This window comes from Carassius auratus, chromosome 34 (genome assembly GCF_003368295.1).
Source record: "Carassius auratus strain Wakin chromosome 34, ASM336829v1, whole genome shotgun sequence".
Taxonomy (NCBI): domain Eukaryota; kingdom Metazoa; phylum Chordata; class Actinopteri; order Cypriniformes; family Cyprinidae; genus Carassius; species Carassius auratus.
The window spans coordinates 16,788,678-16,813,666 of record NC_039276.1 but is presented as its reverse complement, the minus strand read 5'-3'; the positions used below and the strand labels follow the sequence as shown (position 1 = coordinate 16,813,666).

Here is a 24,989-nt window from a genome sequence, read left to right as displayed (position 1 = left end):
GTTCCCACAAAATTCTACTTCATTTACTTCAGGAAATATCTTCAGGATTAGCTTTAACTGTTGAGGTATTCCAGACCGCTTGCAATTTCATTTTCAGTTTCTAAAAGAACTAGGATTCAGTGTTTATTTGTATCTTGTCTTTTGGAAGCCAAATTTTAATATTACATCCTGTATGTCTTGCAAACATAATAGAGTAATTGCTTATTTTTTACAGTTGTTGATTTGTTGTGAAAGTATGTTAATCTCATGAGAAGTTTGTTTGTTTGTGTATTACCCAAGTCAATATAAGTGGCATTAATGATTTTAAAGACACAATTATTTAGTTTTTTGGAGAAAATGTTTTATTAATAGAAACACTAGAATTCTAGTACCAGGAGTCCATGATACGCCTCATACTCATGAATCTCATGCCACCCATATTGCTGAAGCTCCTGTACTCTCCAGGCCTGAAGTACCACATCCTGCCTCTGTAGTGGGGCTGCTCATACATGAGCCAGTGGCCGTCCATCACATGGCAGGACTGGCAGTGAGGCATACGGTAACGGTCCATGCAGTTGTCACAGTCATCCATCATCTCGTACATCTGACCCATGAAGTTCTCCCTCTCGTAGATCCTCATTCTGTAGGATCCCCTGTACTGTAATGTAAGAAATTTTATTTTAGTTTATCAGCAAAATAAAAACAAAATTAATTAATTAAAAGAAAAAGTTGAAGATAAACCTATTTATGTTTACATGTTAAATAAGCTGAAATTGAGCTCACCATAGGGATCATGCGGCAGGACCTGATGCAGTTGTTCATTCCAAACATAGACATGTAATCAGCATATTCTCCCCTTCTAAAGAAATACTGATTTCCCATGTAGTTGTGTTGATCGTACATCATCCAGCATCCACTCTCCACTCTGCAAGAGTGACAGCGGCTCATGTAGGAGGAGAAATCACCACAGTCGCTCATACACTCATAAGAGCGACCCTGGAAGTTCCTGTCCTCAAAGAAAGTGACCTGAAAAAAACAATTATATATTTGTTTGTGTGTATAATATTTTAGTGACTTAAAGTGAGAGATACCAAATATAAAAAAAATAAGTTACATTTTGTGGAAATTGGTACTAGAACAAGGTTTACCTTCATGGTTGCGCTGGCTGAACCTCAGTAGTTCCACAAGGTAGAAGCTGAAGCTGATTCTGCTTGTTGGCTGACTGCTGTCACCTGTGCTTTTATACTAGACTAAGACTAAAGACTACATGGCCTCTATTGTTATTCAATTACTGACGGTGCAAGTTGGAACAGAGGCCATTCTAGCTAAAGCTTGGTATGTTGATCTTAGTACTTAAATTTATTAGAACAATACAAGTATATTGGTAAAAAAATGTGATTTGGATAAACTCTTAAGAAATGCTGATAATGATTTAAAATAATGCTCAATTTGTTAACATTATATTTTGCTTTAGATATCACGAAATGACAGTGAAAAATATTTAATCTAGGCTATGATAATTTATAAAATGCTCCCAGCATTCTTAATGGATCATTTAAACATGAACATTGTATAATGTTAATGTAAACTGTTATTGAAATAATAATGATTGTGAATTCCAATGATTTGCACATTCTGTCTGCTGAGATACCTTCAATTGATTGATTTTTGATAACAGCATAAGATGTATAATTTTCTGCCTATATCAAACTAGTAGGAGAGTAAAATTGTGTCTGAAAGTTGCAGATGGTGGTCAGTTTTTGCGTGTTTGTGACCAACTTTGTTGTGATAAAAATTGGTTTTATTTATAGTGAGAAACTAGTATTGTAGAAATTCAATAATAACTGAAATCAAGGCATAATATAATGAGGCCACTTGGCAACAAGGCAGCTGCTTAAGCTTCTGGAAACAGCCTACGTTTGTATTTTTATCATGTGGTTGTTGTTTTAGATTGAGAACTTATGGTTATATGGATTTGTTTGTTTTTTATGAGCATGCATTTTGGAATCATTCTTAGTGATTCTGAACCTGTATCCTTAGCTCTTTCCTTGATTTTGAGATCAGAGTAAGGAGACAAAACCTAGTGAGTAGCCAGTCTATAATGCTAAATGACACATACCAGATGCCAGTTTTTGGGGTTGGTAGTGAAAACAGGAATTCTTTAAGAATCTTTAATTCTTTAAGCCATTTATGTTCCCCTCATGCATATATGTAAATCATATATTTTGTAAAATAGAAAAAATGGAGTTTGTTGGAAGTTAAATTTTCAAACCGTGAAGTGTTGCCAATATAACTCACTGTGTGCTTCCTAGGCATTTACATTAAGAGAACATACTGAGGTATTGTGTTCCCTCTTTTAATCCTTAAAATTTCTTTACTTGGTCTTAAAATCTTGGTCTTAATTTTACCATCATAAAACCTGCAGAAACCCTATTATACAGATTTTGAACATTTTAAGAATTTTTACAATGGAGAGCCTAAATGAACACATTCTGACCTAAGTTTAGAGAAAGGAAAAAATATATTTAGCCCCATTGTTCAGTCTTATTTGTTCTGTTTATTATTATTATTATTATTATTATTATTATTATTATTATTATTTTGCTTATTGAAACCACTAGCAGATTTAATGACTCACTAAACTGAAGCTGAAAGCTAATTGGCTTAGTTACTTTGAAAATGACTGGATGTAAGTTGAAGGAAGCAACTTTCATTTAGCCTCTTTCAAAAAAAAATTTGTCTGCATTTTGTGGCATTCTTTAACGTTTCATTCTCATTGGTCATTTTAGTAATGAGAACACCCTTAATGTTCTTGGCCACAGTAATTGCAACTCACCTGGTCTACTATGTTTGAAAGGGGAAAAAAAATATATACATCTGAGTATATTATTATATATACTATATATATATATATATATATATATATATATATATATATATATATATATATATATATATATATATATATATATATATATATATATATATATATATATATATATATATGAACATTATTGGGTAAACTTAGTAAAACAATATATTTGTTATTTTAATTTCAAATACATTTTTAATGAGGATCAGCATTTCGTGCTTCTTATAAACAACTACTGCCCACATGGCATTTGCCATTGATAATTGGCTAAGTAATGTGGTTCATAACTAATTCCTAATTCTGCTCTGCAAAAACTCTGTCCACACATGATATAGATATAGTCTGTCATTATATTCTTGTAAAAAAAAAAAAAAAAAAAAAATAAGAAAAATATTATAGCAGTAATCATTTTAGATTTGGATAAGCTCAATGATTCTGTTGGACTGTGTCACCAGTGTGTGTGACGTTGATGTGATAGGTAATGTTGATGTGAAAGCTTGCATTTCATGCCCTTATCCAGGTTCAAGTTCTAAGTTCTTATTTAAATTTTGAATGTAACATTTTTCAACACAAATTTCATGGCTAACCAATAACTTTGGCCTAAAGAAGCTACACAGAGTTAACCAAAGAAGTTATGAAAGATTTTAGCATATTTGCAAAGATGGCAGTATGCCCGTTACAGAGGCATATTTAAAATGGGTTGGAGTCTCTTTTTATGCTTCACCATACAGTATGAACTTTAATTTGATAAAATATGCTGACAATTCTCGTCTCCAGTGTCTTCTACCAGGTGCTCTTTTTTAGGGGGTAAAAGGGTTAGCATTGACTTTGCCATTTCCTAAAATTGTGGGGTTTTTTTGTGTGTGTGGTTTTTTTTCTTCTTCTTCTTTCTTTTGGCTACTGTAGTTGTATATGCATTTGTTAATGTTAGTTAATGTTAACTTGCTTAACAAAACGTAGGCTTCATCGTTCGCTAATATATTCATCGATGGTAATTGATTTAACTATGATCTGTGCAGCATTTTATACGTGCAGACACATTTTATGTATATTAGAAAACTCATTCTAATTCATTCCCACTCTTCTTCGGTGGTAACTTAACCCAACTCTGTGCTTCCTGTAATGAGAGCTGTCATTCAAGGTAAAAGGATGTCCCTGTGTGAAAGTGTATGCCAGGCGCTCGCTCGCAGCTACATGTACACCTCTCGGTTGTTGAATTTGTGCACGAGTACATTTATCATGCCAGCTGAAGGTTCATTTTTGCGCGTGTGAAATAACATAATGTGCTTATGAGCATGTCTTACACACTCATAACTTTTGACAAAAAAATAACACCATATATTCATTATTTTCATAAATAAATGTAGAGTTTTGTAGAGAAATTATTTCATTAAAATCCTTGGTAACTTTAGGCCGTTCTGATTTGCATGCTGTTTAATGTTTGATGATTATGTTATTTTTCAAATGCATCTGCTTATATATATATATATATATATATATATATATATATATATATATACACATCTTTTGTTTCTGCTTCTTTGCCTGTGTTTTGATCAGGAGATTCTGTGCTCTTTCACTAGATGTGTAATAGCGGCCCCTATCATAGTTTGTGAAAACACAAAGTCATAAAATTCTGTCAATGGAGGGAAAGTGTTTTCTTATAAATGACAGAAAATTGCGGGCAAGGACTTAATAACAATTATTACGAAAAAGTAACCATGAAAAGTGTATTAGCCTTCAGCGCATACATTATTTTATTTTAAGTGTGATTTTGTAAAAATTCATTTTCACAACACAATGTTTGCTTTTGATTTTATTTTATTGAAATACTAGAATTCTAGTACCAGGAGTCCATGATACGCCTCATGCTCATGAATCTCATGCCACCCATATTGCTGAAGCTCCTGTACTCTCCAGGCCTGAAGTACCACATCCTGCCTCTGTAGTGGGGCTGCTCATACATGAGCCAGTGGCCGTCCATCACATGGCAGGACTGGCAGTGAGGCATACGGTAACGGTCCATGCAGTTGTCACAGTCATCCATCATCTCGTACATCTGACCCATGAAGTTCTCCTTCTCATAGATCCTCATTCTGTAGGATCCCCTGTACTGTATTGGAAGAGAAGTCCTTTTAGTTTAACATTATCAGCCAAAAAAATGTTTAAAGATAAATTTATGTTTATATAGAATAAAAAAAAAATGCTTATATTGAGCTCACCATAGGGATCATGCGGCAGGACCTGATGCAGTTGCTCATTCCAAACATAGACATGTAGTCAGCATATTCTCCCCTCCTAAAGAAATACTGATTTCCCATGTAGTTGTGTTGATCGTACATCATCCAGCAGCCACTCTCCACTCTGCAAGAGTGACAGCGGCTCATGTAGGAGTGCATGTCAGCACAATCACCCATGCACTCATAAGAGCGACCCTGGAAGTTCTTGTCCTCAAAGAAAGTGACCTGAAAATTCAAAGTTAATATTTTGATGATGTAAAGTGAAATAAACCAATCAAATATTTTAAAGTCAAATTTTGTGGAAATGGATCAGGAATGTTTACCTTCATGGCTGCGCTGGCTGATCCTCGGTATTTCCACAAAGGAGAAGCTGAAGCTGATTCTGCTTGCTGGCTGACTGCTGTCACCTGTGCTTTTATACCAGACTAAGACTAAAGACTACACAGCCTCTATTGTTAGACAATTCCTGACTGTGCAGGTTGGCATAGAGGCCATTATAGTTTAAGCTTGTTATGTAGTTCTTAGCACTCGCATTTATTAGGACCCTAACACTTCGGAAGTTTAAACATTTCTAGTACTCTGTATTATTAATGTAAATTCGAGTACAAACAACCAAAGGTATTATTACCCACAGCTAGGTATTGCTCAGTGTTATATTAAGAGATACAAATTTATCTAGGCTAGACCTTTAGTTCACTGACTTCATATGTAGTTTTATAAAATACAATAATTCTACTGTAATCAATATTGCAAACAATACATAATTAACGCCTTTACCACTGTGGGGAATCTTGTCACATAGTTTGTTCTGCCAAGGTACAGTATATTTAATGTATTTGGTAAAGTCATATACAGTGTTCCTTTGCTAAGTTCTGATGTTACTGAACAATTCAGCAACTGCTGTCTGCCATTTCTTTTGCTTTTAGCAGTGCTCTCTTTTAATGAAAGTTTAGAGTATCCGTGTGTTTGGAAAATTTCTATAAAATCGCGTATAGCCAATAGAATTAGTGTAAACACAAGCAAATGTTGTTGCTGAGTGATTCTAATCAATAACACAGAATACAAGCAGTATTTGTTGTTGTTTGTTTTTATTTAGGTGGCTGGTTAGTTTTGTTCTCGTGGTACTTTGATGGGACGTGTGATCCTAAAACTGCTGCGGCATCGATCAAAGTCGGACAAATGTTCTAACCAGAATGCATTGCTTTTGTCAGGTGGCAGCCTATATTTGTGGCAGTGCATGAAGTCGAACAAGCCTAATATCTCCTAAGCAATCCCAGTGTTCTGGGTTTGGATGTAAGACTAAACCCGAGAGTCTTAATTTTCTCTCAAAATCTGAGCCACTGAGGATGCAGTGGATAATATTTATTTTTGAAAGTAATGCATCTCAAACTGTACCAAAATTTGTTTATATCTGAACAAATCATTTCACTACAGACTGCTTTGTGAATGAGGGGCAATACAAGGGCAGGCATTGCTAAAAAGTTGTTATTCAAGGATGTATTTTCAGCTTAGGCTGAACAATAAAATACTACTAACTAACTATCTGTACCAGCTTCACCTCCAGAAGAAGTAAGTGTCACACTGTTTATTTTTTATGAATTTTGAGTAAATCGCCATTTCAGTCAATGTGCCTGTTAGCCATTTTAACAACAAATGCGGCTAAAGCTATTGTTGCCTTAGGGTGGTTTCAAACTTGGTTCACTTGCCTGGTCAGAACCCGAGTTCGGTTGCTCCCCCCTCCCCCTACTGGACTGTGTTCATATTATAATATTTGAGTCCGAACCGCGGTTCGCTTGCATCATCAAGCCAGCAGCTGTTTACCCCGTTGCTTGGTAACGACAGCGCAAGGCGGCAAATGCATAACATTACTCTCTGCACTTTTATGTATTACGCTTTTGAACTGTTCGTTTCGTTTATAAAGCTTCAGTACATAACGGCACTTGCGTCTGTCTTATGAATGTACTGGAAATGCTCTAAAGAACCTTAAAGGCGACACACACAAACACACATTTTCATCAAATAATTTGTCATTAAAAGCGATTCACTTCCGCGATTTGGTACGACTGCGTTCACATAAGCAGCGAACTGTACCAGAGTTCACATGAAGCGTACCCCAGACTACTGTTTTTAAGCGGACTCGGGTACGGTTCGTGGGTGCGCATCCGAGTACGGAAGACAGCGTTCACATCATCCAAACGAACCAAACTCTGGCATCGATCAAAACCGGGAGCGCACCAAAAGTGCTAGTGTGAAAGCACCCTTAGAGACCTAAAGTCTTCCATCTCTTTTTAACCTTGTTTAGATACTGTATAAGCTCACGTTTGTAAAGAACAATGCTAAAGATAATTTTTCTTGAAAAACTGTGTATGTTTATCTGTAAAGACGTGACATTAAAAACACTAAATGCAGCATACATTCTCTGGTTTCTGAAGGCATCCTCTCATATTTGCCCCATGAGCACCAGTACAAGAAATAATATTTGAATATGATGCGACAGTATCCCTTGCATAAATGTCATGTCGTTATAGTGCTCAGCTAATGTTTAAACCATATTTTGTGTGCGTGTGTATTCAAAGTATTTGTGTGTATGTGTGTGTGCTACTCATCCATCATTGCAAATTGGCAGTGAACACTCTGAATGTATATAAATGTATCAAATAACCATTCAGAGATGTCCTAGTTCTTTCTGATATTTGTCTTCTGCCAGAGTCTCTCTGTGTCAGACTCTGGTTCAACATGTATAGCTGAACACCAGTTCTTTCACTCTCAGTCATGTTGCTACCCGCTGTTTATTGCTGTAGGTATGAGAAGCTGAGATATACCAGAGATTGTAGAGATTGTTTACTATAGGGAGGTGAGAGGGTCTGTATTACTATTGGCGAAAACGTAACGGTCAACTTGGATCGTATTTTCCTTGATAGCCAATCACATTATAGCCTTGACATCATTAAATTTCAGAAAGAGTTGTGTGACGCTCAATCTGTGTTTATGGATACCAAAGGAATGTATGAGAAGTGCCATAAGCTGAAAAATAGTGTGTGCCTTCTCTTATAAAACTTTATTATTATTTTTTTTTCGGTGTAAACTCTAAAAATAGTTAAATCCAAAGGTTTTGTTTAGTGTAAAACATGTTAAAGATTAGCCGATATAATACCAATCTAGCAGAGTACTGACTGTGTCCTACTACCTCTGCTTCCTCACTACTCATTTCCTGTTCGGTGGCTTTATAGCCAGAGACTGTTCACAAACCCTTTGCAATTTATTGGCAGTTAATCTGTCTTACCAAGTGTTTCTCTAGTTATCTTGCTTGCATTCCCTATGTATAATTCTGCCAGTTTACTTGACTACTGATTACCTGAATTATCCCCACTATTTTGACTACCTGATTGTCTTGATGTTTGTGTTTGGACTTTCTGCCTGCCTGCTCACCCTCGTCTTTTGGATTAACCCTGTGTATGTCAACGGATTGGACTGTTAGTCTGGTTTTGACCCTTTGCCTGTCTACATGTTTCCGTCTGTTGAAACTACCCTGAATTAACTTCTGCTGATGAATTCAAAAACAGCCTCAGCGCACTCCTTGCTGTCGATTCATTAAATTATAAGCCGTTTCCTCTAAAATTCTGTTTATTCAGCATAGTGAAGCCTCTCCTCCACTGACATCCATTTAAAAATGGCCTCTGGTCTCCTTACCCATACTGGCAAAGCGGAAGTATTAGCATTAGTTGTTATGCTTTTTAGGCTAAAGGTTGAAGGCTTGCCTTCTAGTGGCTTTGGATATACACTATGCTCTCTTCTGAAGACGGGGCGGGAATGTGCAGCTCATTTGCATTTAAAGTGATACGCACCAAAACAGCTATTTTTAGATGCCCCAAAAATGACATTTTCAGCATATTGTAATAAATGATTTGTGGGGTATTTTGAGATTAAACTTTACAGACACATTGTGGGGACACCCAAGACCACTATTACATCTTAGAAGCTTTTCTCATGTTTTTAATAGTCTGTACTGGCTATGAATATTTTGCTTTGTTTACATTTTGATAGCCTACAGGTAAATTATTTTGAATTACATATAGGACTAGTAGTCATATAAAAATATTGTGTGTGTGTGTGTGTGTCCGTATCTGTTTGGTTTAACTACATTTACATGATGAGAACTAAACGTATCTTTAGTCTGTTTCATTCTAGCTTAATATATTCTTTTTTTTAACACTTGAATGCACATTTCAGTATAGTTTTTATTTTACAAACAGATTAGAAAATCACATTTTCTGGTTACTGTATATATGCTATTATATGCTATCACTTGCTTTTGCTTCTTCGTCTGTGTTTTGAACAGGGGATTCTGTACTTTTTCAGATGTGTAATAGCACTCTCTACTATATAACTGTGAAAGCACAGAAAGTCAAAAAATTCCATCAATGGAGGGAAAGTGTTGACTCATAAATGATAAAAAAAAATTCCATCAATAGAGGGTAAGTGTTGTCTTATAAACATAGTTGGGTATAACTTTCCTGTAATGGTTACTGTAATCTAAATACTGCAAAACATTACATATCAAATTTTTGTAATTTGATTACAGTTAATAAAGTCAATATAATTACATTACTTATGCTACAAATGTACTTGTTAAGAAATGTTAAGGGAAAAAAAAAAAGGCTTTAAAGGGTCTACTTTCACTTACAATTTCAATAAAATATTGTGGTTTTGTAAAATATACAGTGTGCACTTTCAGCTGTCTCAGTCTCTGCAAACTACTTTCTGAAACACGTCAATAAAAAACACAAACTCAGAGAATACTTCACGCGCAGATATCAGAAACATATACATATAAACATAAGGAAAGCTTGAAGTGTCTACTTTTAAATGAAGTAATGAAACCCATGTGTGATCAAGTCTTTACCATCTGAGCTCATTATCTGTAATGTGATCATGCCCACGCATGCTATTCATATGGTAATGATCCACGTGAGACGCGTGAGCCTGTAAATGCCCACATCACCTCTGTAAACAAAGAAGCAAGCAAAATTTAGCATTCAAATATGCACTGTATGTTCATCAATACTATTTTCAAATGTTATCAGAACCGTTTTCAATTTATTAAGGATTTTTCTCTCTTTAATGCTGACACATTCAAACACAGTTAAACCTGCATACACATACTGTATACCCTACATGTTGTAGATAAAACACTGTATAGGCACATTTAAAGATATATTTTTCATTGTTAGGCAGAAAATGTTTGATTTTTGCTTTTTGTTGTTGTTTGTTTCTTTGTTTTTATTGAGATTTACATGCTGTGCATTATGAGAAAGTGTTTTACTATGAATTTCGTTTGTGTTTTTGTGGAATACTTATTTTCACAACACAATGTTTGTTTTTGTAGAGAAATTATTTTATTGAAACACTAGAACTCTAGTACCAGGAGTCCATAATACGTCTCATGCTCATGAATCTCATGCCACCCATATTGCTGAAGCTCCTGTACTCTCCAGGCCTGAAGTACCACTGCCTGCCTCTGTAGTGGGGCTGCTCATACATGAGCCAGTGGCCGTCCATCACATGGCAGGACTGGCAGTGAGGCATACGGTAACGGTCCATGATACTGTCACAGTCATCGGTCATTTCGTACATCTGACCCATGAAGTTCTCCCTCTCATAGATCCTCATTCTGTAGGATCCCCTGTACTGTAATGGAAGAGATGTCCATTAATTTCATTTTTTGTTGCCCCAACTTCAAATTTAGACATAAATCCAAATCAAAATGCTTATAGAACTCACCATAGGGATCATACGGCATGACCTGATGCATTCACTCATTCCAAACATAGACATGTAATCAGCATATTCTCCCCTCCTAAAGAAATACTGATTTCCCATGTAGTTGGGACGGTCATACATCATCCAGCATCCACTCTCCACTCTGCAAGAGTGACAGCGGCTCATGTAGGAGGAGAAGTCACCACAGTCGCTCATACACTCATACGAGCGACCCTGGAAGTTCCTGTCCTCGTAGAAGATGACCTGAAAGGTCAAAGTTATTATTTTAATGTTTTATAGTTGTATATATGAAATTAAAGTCATGTGAATTAAATGTCATGTAAAATTGTTGTTGGATTGAAATTACCTTTCCCATCATGGTTGTGCTGGCTGATTGTAGTTCAGTAATTCCACGAATAAGAAGCTAAAGCTGAAGCTGAAGCTGATTCTGCTTGCTGGCTGACTGCTGTCATCTGTGCTTTTATACTAGCCTAAGACTAAACACTACACCCTATCTATTGTTTGCCCGTTCCTGACTGTGCAAGTTCAAATAGAGACCATTATAACTAAAGCTTATTATGTATGTTATTTGTCACGATTCCAGCATTTTCTTATTTTTATTATAAAATTAAATAATTAAAACACACTTACTAAGCTAATATTTCCTTCTTATATGCCAAAATATAGTATAGTATATCATACCATAGTAGAATAATGTTTCACTTTTTCAATATTTTTTGCCGAATTGAATCTATATTTTTGCAGTCAGTTCAGTCAATCCCTTTTTTTTTTTTTTGTAGGACAATATTAGATATTTTTTTAAAGTGAGCACACTCAGTATTTGATGATTTTGTTAAAACGTCCTAAATATATTGCTTACACCATAAAAAGAGAAATTTCAACAAAATAGGTCAAAATATTTTTTTGGGAAATCACACACTAAACTGTTTCCACACGTGTGAAATTTGGAAGCTATGTTAAAGATTCATAGCAGTTGGAATATGAAATCTATGGAATACATCACAATTTATATATATATACAGTATTTTATATTTTTAGAGGTTGATAGCCCCATTTTCCCATTCATTTTGGTGGTATGGAAAAAAGGAACAAGGAGATTCACAAAAACTCCTTTTATGTGCCACAGAAGAAAGACAAATCTAAGATTTGGAAAAGCTTGAACTTGAGTAAATAATGGCAAACTTATGTTTTTAATGTGTATATGTTGCACAATTTGCTCAAACAACTGAAATATATTTTAATTGTGATTTGATAGCAAGGAGAATGTAAAGAGAACATAAGTTGGAAGTGCGGGTATTGATTAAATGTATGTTGTATTGCATAAGTCAGAAATGCATTCATCAGTTTGTGCACTGACATAGGCAAACATTTACTTTTTAAAAATAAGGTAATGGCTTGCAATTTGGATAAAAATATCCTGTATTGAATTAAAAATTGTGTTGATTGATTTGTCTAAATTGGAGCAAAAGCCCTCTCATACAATCTTACCATTAACTGGCTAACTCAGACAAATTATTACAATGTTGACGTGGACAGTACTGTAAAAATTCAGTATAGCTCTGTTCAATGTTTTAAAACATCTGAATCAACCAGTATTTTGTTATCTTTTTAATGAGGGGCTATTGGCAGAAGTTTTTTTCAGAATGACAGATGTTTCGTGTCTGATGAGAAAATTTGAAAACTGATATTATGTGAAAATCAAGCAAATAAACAACTAATCACAGTAATAAATAAATTACTGGTATGCTTCATAAATAAAATTATTCATTAATAATTTGTGTCTGCCCTCTGGTGAGGTTTAAGTGCCCTGATCAAGGTTGCAATACCCTGGTGATTTTTTTAAAGACTTGTCATAGTCACTGTCAATGTTTGAGATTATTTAAAGAATTTAACTATAAAATGTTGTTGGCTGTTATCTTAAATATGTCCTAAATAATCTATTATATGGTTTAAGCTTTCACTGTTCTTCTTTTTTGTGTGTGTGTGTGTTTAAGCACTGTTGTATTTTTGTTTCCATTAATCAGGAAAATATAGGAGATATTAATTAATTCAAAACACATTGTTTAGTTACAAATAATTTTATTGAAACACCAGAAAACTAGTACCAGGAGTCCATGATACGCCTCATGCTCATGAATCTCATGCCACCCATATTGCTGAAGCTCCTGTACTCTCCAGGCCTGAAGTACCACATCCTGCCTCTGTAGTGGGGCTGCTCATACATGAGCCAGTGGCCGTCCATCACATGGCAGGACTGGCAGTGAGGCATGCGGTAACGGTCCATGCAGTTGTCACAGTCTTCCATCATCTCGTGCATCTGACCCATGAAGTTCTCCTTCTCATAGATCCTCATTCTGTAGGATCCCCTGTGCTGTAGTGGAAGAAAATTCATTTTTATTTATCAGCCAAAGAAAGTTAAAGATATATCTATTCATATGTTATCTTATAAACTGAAATTGAGCTCACCATAGGGATCATACGGCAGGACCTGATGCAGTTGTTCATTCCAAACATAGACATGTAGTCAGCATATTCTCCCCTCCTAAAGAAATACTGATTTCCCATGTAGTTGTGTTGATCGTACATCATCCAGCATCCACTCTCCACTCTGCAAGAGTGACAGCGGCTCATGTAGGAGGAGAAGTCACCACAGTCACTCATACACTCATAAGAGCGACCCTGGAAGTTCCTGTCCTCGTAGAAGATGACCTGAAAAGTCAAAGTTATTATTTTAATGTTTTATAGTCATATTTATGAAATTAAAGTCAAGTGAATTAAATTTAATGTAAAATTGTTGTTGGAAATAAGTTACCTTTCCTGTCATGATTGCGCTGGCTGATTCTCAGTAGTTCCAAAAAGGAGAAGCTGAAGCTGATTCTGCTTGTTGGCTGACTGCTGTCACCTGTCCTTTTATACTAGACCAAGACTAAAGACTATAGGGCCTCTATTGTTAGTCAATTCCTGACTGTGCAAGTTGGCATGGAGACCATCACAGGACCAACATACATGCTTTTGTAATTATCCTTTCAATTGTTCTTCAGAATACCTTTAACCCTACCTTTGTGGGTGTAATGTACAAAAATATTTGTACAAATGCTGTAGATTCAAATATAAATGTCAAATGTGCCAACCTTTTAATGTCTTTTTTGTGGTAAGAATTTTATCTGATTAGCACATAATGTACAGTAGGTGTGTACTGAATGTGGGTTTTTCCACCTCCACTTCATTTTTTGCACACTTTTCACTGGTGAAATAGAACCTTTAAGGCACAAATTACATAATTGTTGTCTGCATTCACTCTGCAGTCCTCGTGTACTCTAAGTTGAGCACAGAACAGACATGGAGTGATAAAAAATTCTTGAAACACATCTTGTCCAATCAGGACTGAAAGTGTCAATGAAAATTATGTAATATAAATTGTAGAATTGAAATCAATGTAGAAATTGATTTGTAAATATATATTTTATTTTATTTAAAAAATAATTGAATGCAGTCAACTGCATCATATGGTTACTATGTTACCACTACCTATTTTACATTATTATATACAGTATTTATATACACTGATCAGCCACAACATTAAAGCCACTGACAGCTGAAATGAAAAATATTACAGTATATCATGAGAATGGCACCTGTCAGAGGTTTGGGATATATTAGGCAGCAAGAAGGCAGTCAGTTCTTGAATCTTATGTGTTTGAAAGCAGGAAAAAGCATAAAGTGACTTTGACAAGGACCAAATAGTGATTGTTAGACAACAGGATCAAAGCATCTTCAAAACAGCAAGCCATGTGTTTATTCCCATTATGCAATAATTAGAAAATGACAGTTGACAATTATTCAATGTGTTGTCCTGGCCTCCAAATTCCCCAGCTCTCAGCCTGATTCACCATCTAAAGGATGTGCTGTACAAATAAATTCGATTCATGGAGGCCCCACCTCCCAACTTGCAGGACCTAAATGGTCTGCTGCTGATGACTTGCCACCAGATAACATTCATGGTGCATGTTCAGAGGTCATATGGAGTCCATACCTCTACACATCAGACCTGTTTTTGCAGCACAAGGTGGACCTGTACTGTATTGGGCAGGTGATTTTAATGTTGTGTCTGGTCAGTGTGTTTTGATCATAGGTTTGTTTGGGTTTGTATATTAGTAATGAAGAATCTATCCATATAGACCTGTAGTTTCCAACTCTCTTTCTTGCCCCTATTATGTACTTATACCCAAATGTATCGGAATATATAGCCAAATATTCCATGTTTTCAAATGTGCAGTCTAATAAAATCTAAAGTCAAAGACTACTAAAGCTTTTTTAATATGTCAACATCCCCATTTATTGCACAATTATAATAACCTTGAGTACTATACCTTTTCTTGTTTATATAAAATATTTGATTTACATTCTATAGTGTTCTACAGCATCCAGAAATGGAACACTGTAGCACTGTAGATCAAGCTACATGTCACAGACTTGACACAAAGGCAGAATACTGGCTACACAAGTGTCTTGCACTGCACTAATGCCAAAATGCACCAACCATTAGTAGATGCCAGGGGCACTTAGTTGATGTAAGGGACACATCATCATTTTTATACCTTTATGTCTTCTGGTGTTTTGTCTTTTATAATACACCCTCTGCAGAGGCAGGCCTACCCCAGTGACATGTCCCCATTATCTTGGGGCTGAACTGTGATTTTTACACCTGATCCAGAGCCATTGGCTGCAATGTTTTGCAGTAGCTGCTATTTCTTTGATGGTCTGGTTCAGGGCTTGGCTGTGGATTCCCAGGGCTTTCAGCAGCCTGATGTTCGATTTTGCCACAAAGTATGGAGCCAAAAGAGTGTCAATAATGATAAATGCACACACTACATTCACATATGCACACATAGGATTCATACATGCACACACAGGATACACAAATGCGCACACAATTCACAAATGCACACACAAAATTTAAAAAGCACAGAAGATTCACAAATGCATACAAAATTCAGAAATGCACACAAAATTCAGAAATACACACACAATTCAGAAATGCAAACAATATTTACAAATGCACTCAAGATTCACAAATGCACAGGACAAGATTCAGAAATGTATGTCTGATGCACAAACACATATATCTTGATTTACAAAACTGCTTGCAGTCTGTGAACTTCACTGCATTTGTGTGTGAATTTTGAGACTCCCCTGGCTCAACACACAAATGTATTTTTATAAACAGGGAATGATCTGCAACCAATCAGATATCTCCCTTGTTTTAGCCAATCACAAGAATGCACCCAATGTGGGGGATTGTTTACTTATAAGCCAATCAGCTAACGACTCACTTTCCTCAGTGAACGATTCACTTTCCTCAAGCAGCGAAAGACTCACTTTCCTCAGCGAAGGACTCACTTACCTCACACAGCTGGCGACTCATTTTGCGCAGGCGGACACCCACTTTGTGCAGCAGGAGACTCACTTTCCACAGCCGGAGAGTCACTTTCCTCTCGCAGCAAATGACTCACTTTCCTCACGAGTCACGCAGCGAACGACTCACTTTCCTCAGCGAACGATTCACTTTCCTCACGCAGCGAAGTTGAGCAAACGATTCACTTTCCTCACAAAGAAATCAACTCACTTTCCTAAGCAAACAACTCACCTTCCTCACGCAGCTGGAGACCCACTTTGTGCAGCTGGAGAGTCACTTTCCTCTCACAGTGGACCACTGACTCTCTCTTCATGTAGGGACTGAATATTGTAATTAATGTGACTTCTATATTGCATCCAAAAGAATATTTAGATATATTTAAATATTGAAAAAGGTGTCAACTTTTTTTTTTACTTTCATTAAAATATTTCAATAAAATGAAATAATTGCCTATTGCAAATTTATGAATCCATGGTTAACTTTTTTTCTGCAGTCACTGGGCTATATGTATTGAGACATTTTTAAATTAATATTTTGTAAAAAAAAAAAAAAAAAAAAAAAAACCTGAATTGTAATCTAAACATCTGTATTTTCATACAATTGCATAAATAAGTAGGCTATAATATGCTGCACCACAGGCATATGCCGCTGTGTAAACGCGTTCATGTGATTGGCTTATAAGTAAACAATCCCCCACTTCGAGTGCATTCTTGTGATTGGCTAAAAGAATGGAGATATCTGATTGGTTGCTGAAAATTCCCTGTTTAAAAAAAAAAGCATTTGTGTGTCAAGCCAAGTCAGAGGAGTCTCAAAGTTCACAGACCGCAAGCAGTTTGTAAATCAAGATATATGTGTGTGATCAACAGAAATACATTTCTGAATCTTGTCCTGTGCATTTGTGAATCTTGAGTGCATTTGTAAATATTGTTTGCATTTCTGAATTGTGTGTATTTCTGAATTTTGTGTGCATTTCTGAATTTTGTATGCATTTCTGAATCTTCTGTGCTTTTTAAATTTTGTGTGTGCATTTGTAAATTTTGTGCGCATTTGTGTATCCTGTGTGTGTATTTATGAATCATGTGTGTGCATGTATGAATCCTGTGTGTGCATATGTGAATGTAGTGTGTGCATTTATCTTTATTGAGACTCTTTTGGCTCCATACTATGAGTTGTTGACCCACATCAGACAACATTTTCCAGTCGCGGATTCCTTTGAGATGTACAGCCCTTGTCAATGGAGGAAGCTTTCCATATACCTTCTGCCCTTCCCAGGTGAATAGCACTGCCTGGTTGGTGTTTGGTGTTCTGGAGAGCAGGGCATTGGCCTCAGTTGCTGCAGCCAGGCATTTTGGCAATTGGTTGTGTCTCAGTGTGTACCTCCCTGGAGACAGGCTTACCTTTCAACCAGAAAGGATGTGTCTGACGGAAGCAGAAGATAATAATAACAACACCTTTATTTATGATAAACATAGGGGACATGATTGGTCTTCCCCTAACAAAAACTGTTTCTCTTTGCTCTTCAATTTGTCAATTGTTATTACTGGGTTTGAGTAACAATTTTAGCATGCCTTGCTGCCTCATTCTAATGTCAGACTTCCAACGTTTGTTTTTCCACTGCAGTTTAGTATCGCTTTAGAGTGGGCGGGATTATTCATTACAGCTCAGCAGAGTTTACACGTCACGTTTTGTAATGGTACAGTTCAATAGGAGCTTCAACTTGGAACTAAAAAAAGTACCAGGTACCATACCCAGTGGTTAACCCGCCAAAAGTGAACCGTACCGAGCCATACCATGCAGTGGAAAAACAACATTAGGCATCTTGGAACACCTAACCATTTCCTCACACAGGAGCTTATCATTCTCCCCATTATCTCCACTTTTGTGAGGGGAATGTCAACTTATGGTTAGAGGCCAAATCAGTCTGGGCAACAGATAATGCTAGTATGTCCCAGATATCCAGATAAACCTGAAAATCTTTCAGATGATACAAAGCTTATAACTGTGTTCCCCTAATGTTTGTCAAGGTCATACTGTGACATAGCAATCTTCTGTTTGTCATGTCTCCATGAGATACGACTCTGCAGCTCAGAGTGCCCTAAACTATATTTTTTGGAATGCAGTGACATGTGAGACTTCTTTGCAGTAGCTTGTGCATTCATTCTCCGGCATTCACATGTATATGAAGTCAGTGGAACTAATAAGCTTTTCCACTGCATGGTACGACTCAGCTCAGCATGGCTCAGTACGGTTTGCCTCGACTTAGTTAGCGTTTCCACTGCAGTTTAGTATCACTTTAGAGTGGGTAGGATTATTCGTATATCATTATAGTTGTGCTGCCTCTACTGCCACAACTGCCACAAATCTTTTCATTCCACTGTGACGAGTGGGGCGGGGCCGAGAGACGTGGGAACGAAGAGTGAGGCCAGGTGTAGTGATTGGAGATGAGCTGCACCTGCGACCCACCACTGGTCTTGAGTCCCACGTAGGAGATGGAAGGATATAAAACTGGGGCGACGACCGTGAAGGACGAGAGAGGACCAGGCCTGGGCTTTTAGTTGTGTTTGCTTTTATTTTCGTGCATCATTCGTCCGTGAGGGGCTGATGCGCTGTTTTGTGTTTATTTGTGATTATTAAAGTTTCTGTTTGATTGTGCGCCGGTTCCCGCCTCCTTCTTCCCGATGAATAGGAAGTTTTATTATTACATCCACGTTGCCCCATCCAGCTACAGCTGGATCCACTCCTCTGCTATCAACGAGAGGAACGTCTGTACTTCCTCAAAAGAAATTTTTTTTTGGTTGTTAAAAAAAATGTCTACTTGTTCAAAACAGTTCTTCCTTCGCTGGCTGTGCTGATTTAAATCTATTGGTTCTTTCGTGTTTGTGTTGCAAGTTCAGTGAGGCAGGTAGTGACGATACTCTCCAGCCAATCTTTGATCAACAGAGTTTACACGTCACATTTTGGTAATGGTACGGTTCACTTGGAACCTCAACAGAGGTGGTACTAAAAATGTACTAGGTAATGAACCCTGTGGAAAAAAAACCCAAAAGTGAACAATACCGAACCGTACCATGCAATGGAAAAATGCCATATAAGTCAGGGTGTTTTGTAGTGAGTCAGAGTAGTGTGATTGTGTTATGCTTGGTAAAATTCAGCAACGAATGTGAGTGTCATGATTCTGCCCTCGTGTCCTTGATTTTTCCTAGTCTTGAGGCAGGATCATGACAGACCCGTGTTTTGTGTACAAGCACATGGCCTTGCCTTTGGGCCATGTGCTTGTGTTGTCTCGTTCCCTTGCCCCGCCCCCCTTGTTAACCTAGTCGTGTCGTGATTGCTATCTGTGCCACCTGTCGTGTCTTAATTGTTCCCCTATTTAGCTTTCCTAGTGTGCTCTGTCTTGCGTCGGTTCATTGTGTTCCCCATATGTGTTCCTACCTGTCAGCCTTGTGAAAGAGTATTCCCCTTTGAGATATTGTATCCTGTATAACCGTGAGTGTTATTTGTAGTTAGTGTTCTCCTGTTTTGAGTCTTTGTTTATCTTGTTTAATCAGTCCTATTTAGTATTGTTGTATCTGCCCTAGTCCTGTTTTCCCCCTCGTGGGTTTTTGTTTTCCCTTTTTGTAAATAAACCCTTTTGTGTTGAGAATCCTGTCTGCACTTGAGTTCCTCCCTTGCAAACCTTGACAGAATGAACCGACCAAAAGGGAACTCAGCAGACAGGAGGCAATGCTGGATGTCATCAGCCAGCAAGCGGGATGGTTTTGAGGGCTCTCGCCTAGTGGTGTTCCGGGGGACCAGGGGAGGTCGCTCCGGAGCAAGCGGTCGAGAGGAGGAGCCACCGAGGTCCCCTCCACCTACCCACCTGCCAACGATTCCAGAGGGTCGTGTCCTGGCCGTGGCAACCCTGGGGGATCAGGCAAGTCCCCCCCAGAGTCCTGAGGCGCCTTCCATAGCCAGCAGTCTCCCCATGAAGCGAGGGAGACGATTGTCGTGGGAGTCAGTCTCAGAGTCTTCGGCGTCAGAGTCTGCCCAGCCCGAGACCGAACTTCCCCAACCCGTCTCTGTCCCAGCGGTGACCTCTGCACCGCGGCCTAGAAGGAAGAGGAGGAAGAAGGGGTCTCCCGGTCCTGCGACTCTGTCGCCTCCTGCAGCGGTGAGCGTGCCCGAGCCAGCAGCGGTGAGCGTGCCCGAGCCAGCAGCGGTGAGCGTGCCCGAGCCAGCAGCGGTGAGCGTGCCCGTGCCAGCAGCGGTGAGAGCTGGCGTGCCCGTGCCAGCAGCGGTGAGAGCTGGCGTGCCCGTGCCAGCAGCGGTGATCGCTGGCGTGCCCGTGCCAGCAGCGGTGAGCGCTGGCGTGCCCGTGCCAGCAGCGGAGAGAGCTGGCGTGCCCGTGCCAGCAGCGGTGAGCGTGCCCGAGCCAGCAGCGGTGAGCGTGCCCGAGCCAGCAGCGGTGAGCGTGCCCGAGCCAGCAGCGGTGAGCGCTGGCGTGCCCGAGCCGGCAAGGAAGAGAGCTGTATGCAAGTCTGCAGTCGTGAGAGCGGAGGAGAGTGCCGCGGCCGACTCTGCAGCAAATACTCTAGTACAGTCTGTCTCATCTCGTAAGGAGATGCCAATTATCCTAGCTGCTAAAGCCTTTTCAGATTATTTGTCTAGTCTTGTCCGGATCCTAGAAGTCCCCGTCAGTCCTGTCTTGTCCCCAGACCCTGTCCCCAGAAATCCAGAGTGTCCTGCCGTTGTCTCCCCGTGTCCCGTAGATGTCGTCTCCCCGTGTCCCGTGAGTGTTGCCCCGTGTCCTGCTGATGTAGTCATGTGTCCTGTTGATGTGGCCCCGTGTCCCGTAGGTGTCCCGTGTCCTGTTGTCCCCCCGTGTCCAGTAGATGTTGTCCCCCCGTGTCCAGTAGATGTTGTCCCCCCGTGTCCAGCTGTCGTCTCCCCGCGTCCCGTAAGTCTTGCCCCGCGTCCCTTGTCTGCTCCTCTCATGTCCCCTGTCAGTTGTCCCGAGACCCCTCCCCGCCCCTCACCACCCAGACCTGCCCGTACCCCCCATCGTCAGCCTTCGTCCTGTCCTCCTAAGATTCCTACCCCACCCACCCGCCCTGGTCTGTCCCCCATGAACTTTGTGGTCCCGCCCCCTCCCCTTCACTGTTTTTTTTTTTTTATTTGTCACCCTAACCCTGCCGTTGTGTACTCATGTTTGCCTTTGTTGTTATTTGTCATGTCTTGTTGGTTTGTGTCTGTGTCCCAGTCTGTCATGTCAGTCATGTCCCGTGTTTGATGTTCCCTTGAGGAGCGTCTGGAAGCCGCTCCTTAAGGGAGGGGTTCTGTCATGATTCTGCCCTCGTGTCCTTGATTTTTCCTAGTCTTGAGGCAGGATCATGACAGACCCGTGTTTTGTGTACAAGCACATGGCCTTGCCTTTGGGCCATGTGCTTGTGTTGTCTCGTTCCCTTGCCCCGCCCCCCTTGTTAACCTAGTCGTGTCGTGATTGCTATCTGTGCCACCTGTCGTGTCTTAATTGTTCCCCTATTTAGCTTTCCTAGTGTGCTCTGTCTTGCGTCGGTTCATTGTGTTCCCCATATGTGTTCCTACCTGTCAGCCTTGTGAAAGAGTATTCCCCTTTGAGATATTGTATCCTGTATAACCGTGAGTGTTATTTGTAGTTAGTGTTCTCCTGTTTTGAGTCTTTGTTTATCTTGTTTAATCAGTCCTATTTAGTATTGTTGTATCTGCCCTAGTCCTGTTTTCCCCCTCGTGGGTTTTTGTTTTCCCTTTTTGTAAATAAACCCTTTTGTGTTGAGAATCCTGTCTGCACTTGAGTTCCTCCCTTGCAAACCTTGACAGTGAGAGGATCCAAATGCAGATGAGCTTTGTTAAAGGAATTAATAGGAACCAGAATGACTGAAACCATGAACAGGAGGGAACCAAACACGTAAAACTCAGAAAATGCACAAGATTAGACAAAGAAATAAATATGTCAACAAGGGGAAGGAGCTAATGAATTGCTATAGTAACTAATGATGGTAACTATAGTAACAAACAAGGCAGGTAGGCAATCAGGGACATTGAAAATGGTGAGAGGGTGGCACCAACAGATTCAATGTTTGGAGTGGGCTCTGAAATGGACTTGTGAACTAGAGCAGGCTCTGGGGCAAATGCCACCACCTCTGGAGGAGCAGGAGTGGACGCCAACATCCTCAGTAGGAGTAGGAGATTTAACCAGTTCTTCATGAACCAGTTCACACAAATCAAACTGAATCGCTTGAAATGGTTCGCATCTCCAATAAGCATTAATCCACAAATGACTAAAACTGTTAACTTTTTAAATGTGGCTCACACTCCCTCTGAGTTAAAATAAACCAGTATCCTATAGTAATTAATTTACTCAAACACTACACTGACTGAGTTGCTGTGAAGAGAGAACTGAAGATGAACACCGAGCCGAGCCTGATTTGTTTGCGAACCGGACATCACTACACTGCAGTGTTGTGAACGTGCTCACAACAGACCAGAAGAGAAAAAGATGCTGAATAAAGTCATAGTTTTTGTTATTTTTGGAACAAAATGTATTTTCGATGCTTCAACAAATTCTAACTGACCCTCTGATGTCACATGGACTACTTTGAAGATGTTATTATTACCTCTCTGGACATGGACAGTATACCGTACATACATTTTCAATGGAGGGACAGAAAGCTCTCAGACTAAATTTTAAATATCTTAAACTGTGTTCCGAAGATGAACAGAGGTCGTTTGGAAAGACATGAGGGTGAGTCATCAATGACATAATTTTCATTTTTGGGTGAACTAACGCTTTAATTGTGTTACTCATATTTATAATCCTGTGGAATAGGAAGTCATGGGTGGACAATTTCATGCTCCTAGTCACCCTGGTGTGCTAACAAATTTGAATGGGAATATAATTTCTAGGGTTGCCAATAATTGTGGCCAACGTGCATTGGAGGAAAAACATTTATTTCATGATATGAGTTCCCCCCACTTTCAATTGATTTACTTCAATGAAAGGTTAGAATTTTGTGATTTTTTTTTATTTTAAATGAAAGATCCAAAAGATTTACTTATTTAGATGTATGCAAATTTAGCCGCAACTCCGCAACCTACTGGAAAAACTAGGTTGCCGCTGGAAGAGGGGTTAGTGAGACCAGCAGGGGGTGCTCATACTGTGGTCTGTGTGGGTCCTAATGCCCCAGTATAGTGACGGGGACACTACTCTGTAAAAAGCACCATCCTTCTGATGAGACATTAAACCAAGGTTCAGACTCTCTGTGGTCATTTAAAATCCCATGGCACTTATCATAAAATAGTAGGGGTGAAACCCTGGTGTCCTGGCCAAATTCCCTCCACTGGCCCTAGTCAATCACGGCCTCCAAATAATCCCCATTCACTAAATTAGCTGTACTGCTCTCTCTCCTCTCCAACTGTAGATGGTGTGGGGTGAGCACACAGACACTGTTGTGCTGTGGCTGCCATCTCATCATCAAAGTGGATGCTGCACACTGGTGGCAGTTGAGGAGAGACCACCTCAAAAATGACTTTAAAGTGCTTTGTGTGCTTGTGTGCTTTTATTGAGTACAGAAATACACAATAAAAGTGCTATATAAAAATGGCTCTTTCATTCATTTATTTTCACAGCTGCCTTTGATCATATTTTCCTAGGGTGGCAATATTAGAGGAAGGAACTGTATATATATATATATATATATATAGAAACAGTAAAGCCTGGAATAAATTTAGACAAATTTCATTCAATTTTATTAAATCATCGGAACATTAGTAACATGAATCCATGACGTGCCTCATGCTCATGAATCTCATGCCTCCCATATTGCTGAAGCTCTTGTACTCTCCAGGCCTGAAGTACCACTGCCTGCCTCTGTAGTGGGGCTGCTCATACATGAGCCAGTGGCCATCTATCACATGGCAGGACTGGCAGTGAGACATGTGGTAGCGATCCATTATACTGTCACAGTCGTCCATCATCTCATACATCTGACCCATGAAGTTCTCCCTCTCGTAGATCCTCATTCTGTAGGATCCCCTGTACTGTCGTGGAAGATAAATTATATTTAAGATATATTTAAATTGAACAGGCTGAACTTCTGAGATCAAATGTAAATAGGCTCAAAAGTTTTCTCTTTCACGTAGACTAAAGTTATGATAACATTTGCTAATGCATCCAAATGTTTGTGGAACACGGCAGGACCTGATGCATTCATTCATTCCAAACATAGACATGTAATTAGCATATTCTCTCCTCCTAAAGAAATACTGATTTCCCATGTAGTTGGGATGGTCATACATCATCCAGCATCCACTCTCCACTCTGCAAGACAGTGGCTCATGTAAGAGGAGAAATCAGCACAGTCACTCATTCGTACACTCATAAGAGCGGCCCTGGAAGTTCTTGTCCTCATAGAAGATAACCTGAAAAGTCAAAGTAATTATTTCATTAATTTAAACTTTTTAATAAGGAGAATTAGTTGCATTTATCACTTCTATTTGAAATTTTTTAAAGATAACTTTACATAATTAAAAAATGTATCCACACATTGTATTATTATTATTATTATTATTATTATTATTATTTATTTATTTATTTATTTTTAGTTTGTGAGTTGTTGTGACTTTGGATTGCATAACTTACTTTGCCCATGGTCACAGTTGTGCTAGTTGCTCCTCCTTATGCCAA

General features: G+C 38.9%; 2 protein-coding genes across 8 annotated transcripts; both read right to left on the bottom strand.

The window, feature by feature from the left end:
- Positions 1–364: 364 nt before the first annotated feature.
- Positions 365–13,740, bottom strand: LOC113053358 (gamma-crystallin M2-like). Of its 6 annotated transcripts, none has more exons than XM_026218306.1 (3): positions 13,693–13,740; positions 763–1,007; positions 365–637 (listed from the first exon to the last, which is right to left on the bottom strand). In XM_026218306.1, the coding sequence occupies exons 1-3, from the start codon at positions 13,694–13,696 to the stop codon at positions 365–367; spliced, it is 522 nt and encodes a 173-aa protein (XP_026074091.1). In that variant the 5' UTR covers positions 13,697–13,740. The 6 variants fall into 6 exon arrangements, with proteins under 6 accessions (XP_026074091.1, XP_026074088.1, XP_026074090.1 ...); XM_026218303.1 differs by lacking the exon at positions 13,693–13,740 and adding an exon at positions 5,415–5,505 and having other exon boundaries at positions 763–1,005; XM_026218305.1 differs by lacking the exon at positions 13,693–13,740 and adding an exon at positions 1,128–1,195 and having other exon boundaries at positions 763–1,005.
- LOC113053356 (gamma-crystallin M2-like) lies at positions 12,935–24,960 on the bottom strand. Of its 2 annotated transcripts, none has more exons than XM_026218298.1 (3): positions 24,945–24,960; positions 13,339–13,581; positions 12,935–13,243 (listed from the first exon to the last, which is right to left on the bottom strand). In XM_026218298.1, the coding sequence occupies exons 1-3, from the start codon at positions 24,951–24,953 to the stop codon at positions 12,971–12,973; spliced, it is 525 nt and encodes a 174-aa protein (XP_026074083.1). In that variant the 5' UTR covers positions 24,954–24,960; the 3' UTR covers positions 12,935–12,970. The 2 variants fall into 2 exon arrangements, with proteins under 2 accessions (XP_026074083.1, XP_026074082.1); XM_026218297.1 differs by lacking the exon at positions 24,945–24,960 and adding an exon at positions 13,685–13,767.
- Positions 24,961–24,989: the final 29 nt, after the last annotated feature.

Bases quoted from the DNA above. Each gene is read 5' to 3' on its own strand.
- LOC113053358 (XM_026218301.1), bottom strand. The intron at 4,965-10,872 runs GTGAGTTCTATA...CTTCCAATACAG, and splicing joins CATGCCGTATGATCCCTATG to TACAGGGGATCCTACAGAAT.
- LOC113053356 (XM_026218297.1), bottom strand. The intron at 13,244-13,338 runs GTGAGCTCAATT...CTTCCACTACAG, and splicing joins CCTGCCGTATGATCCCTATG to CACAGGGGATCCTACAGAAT.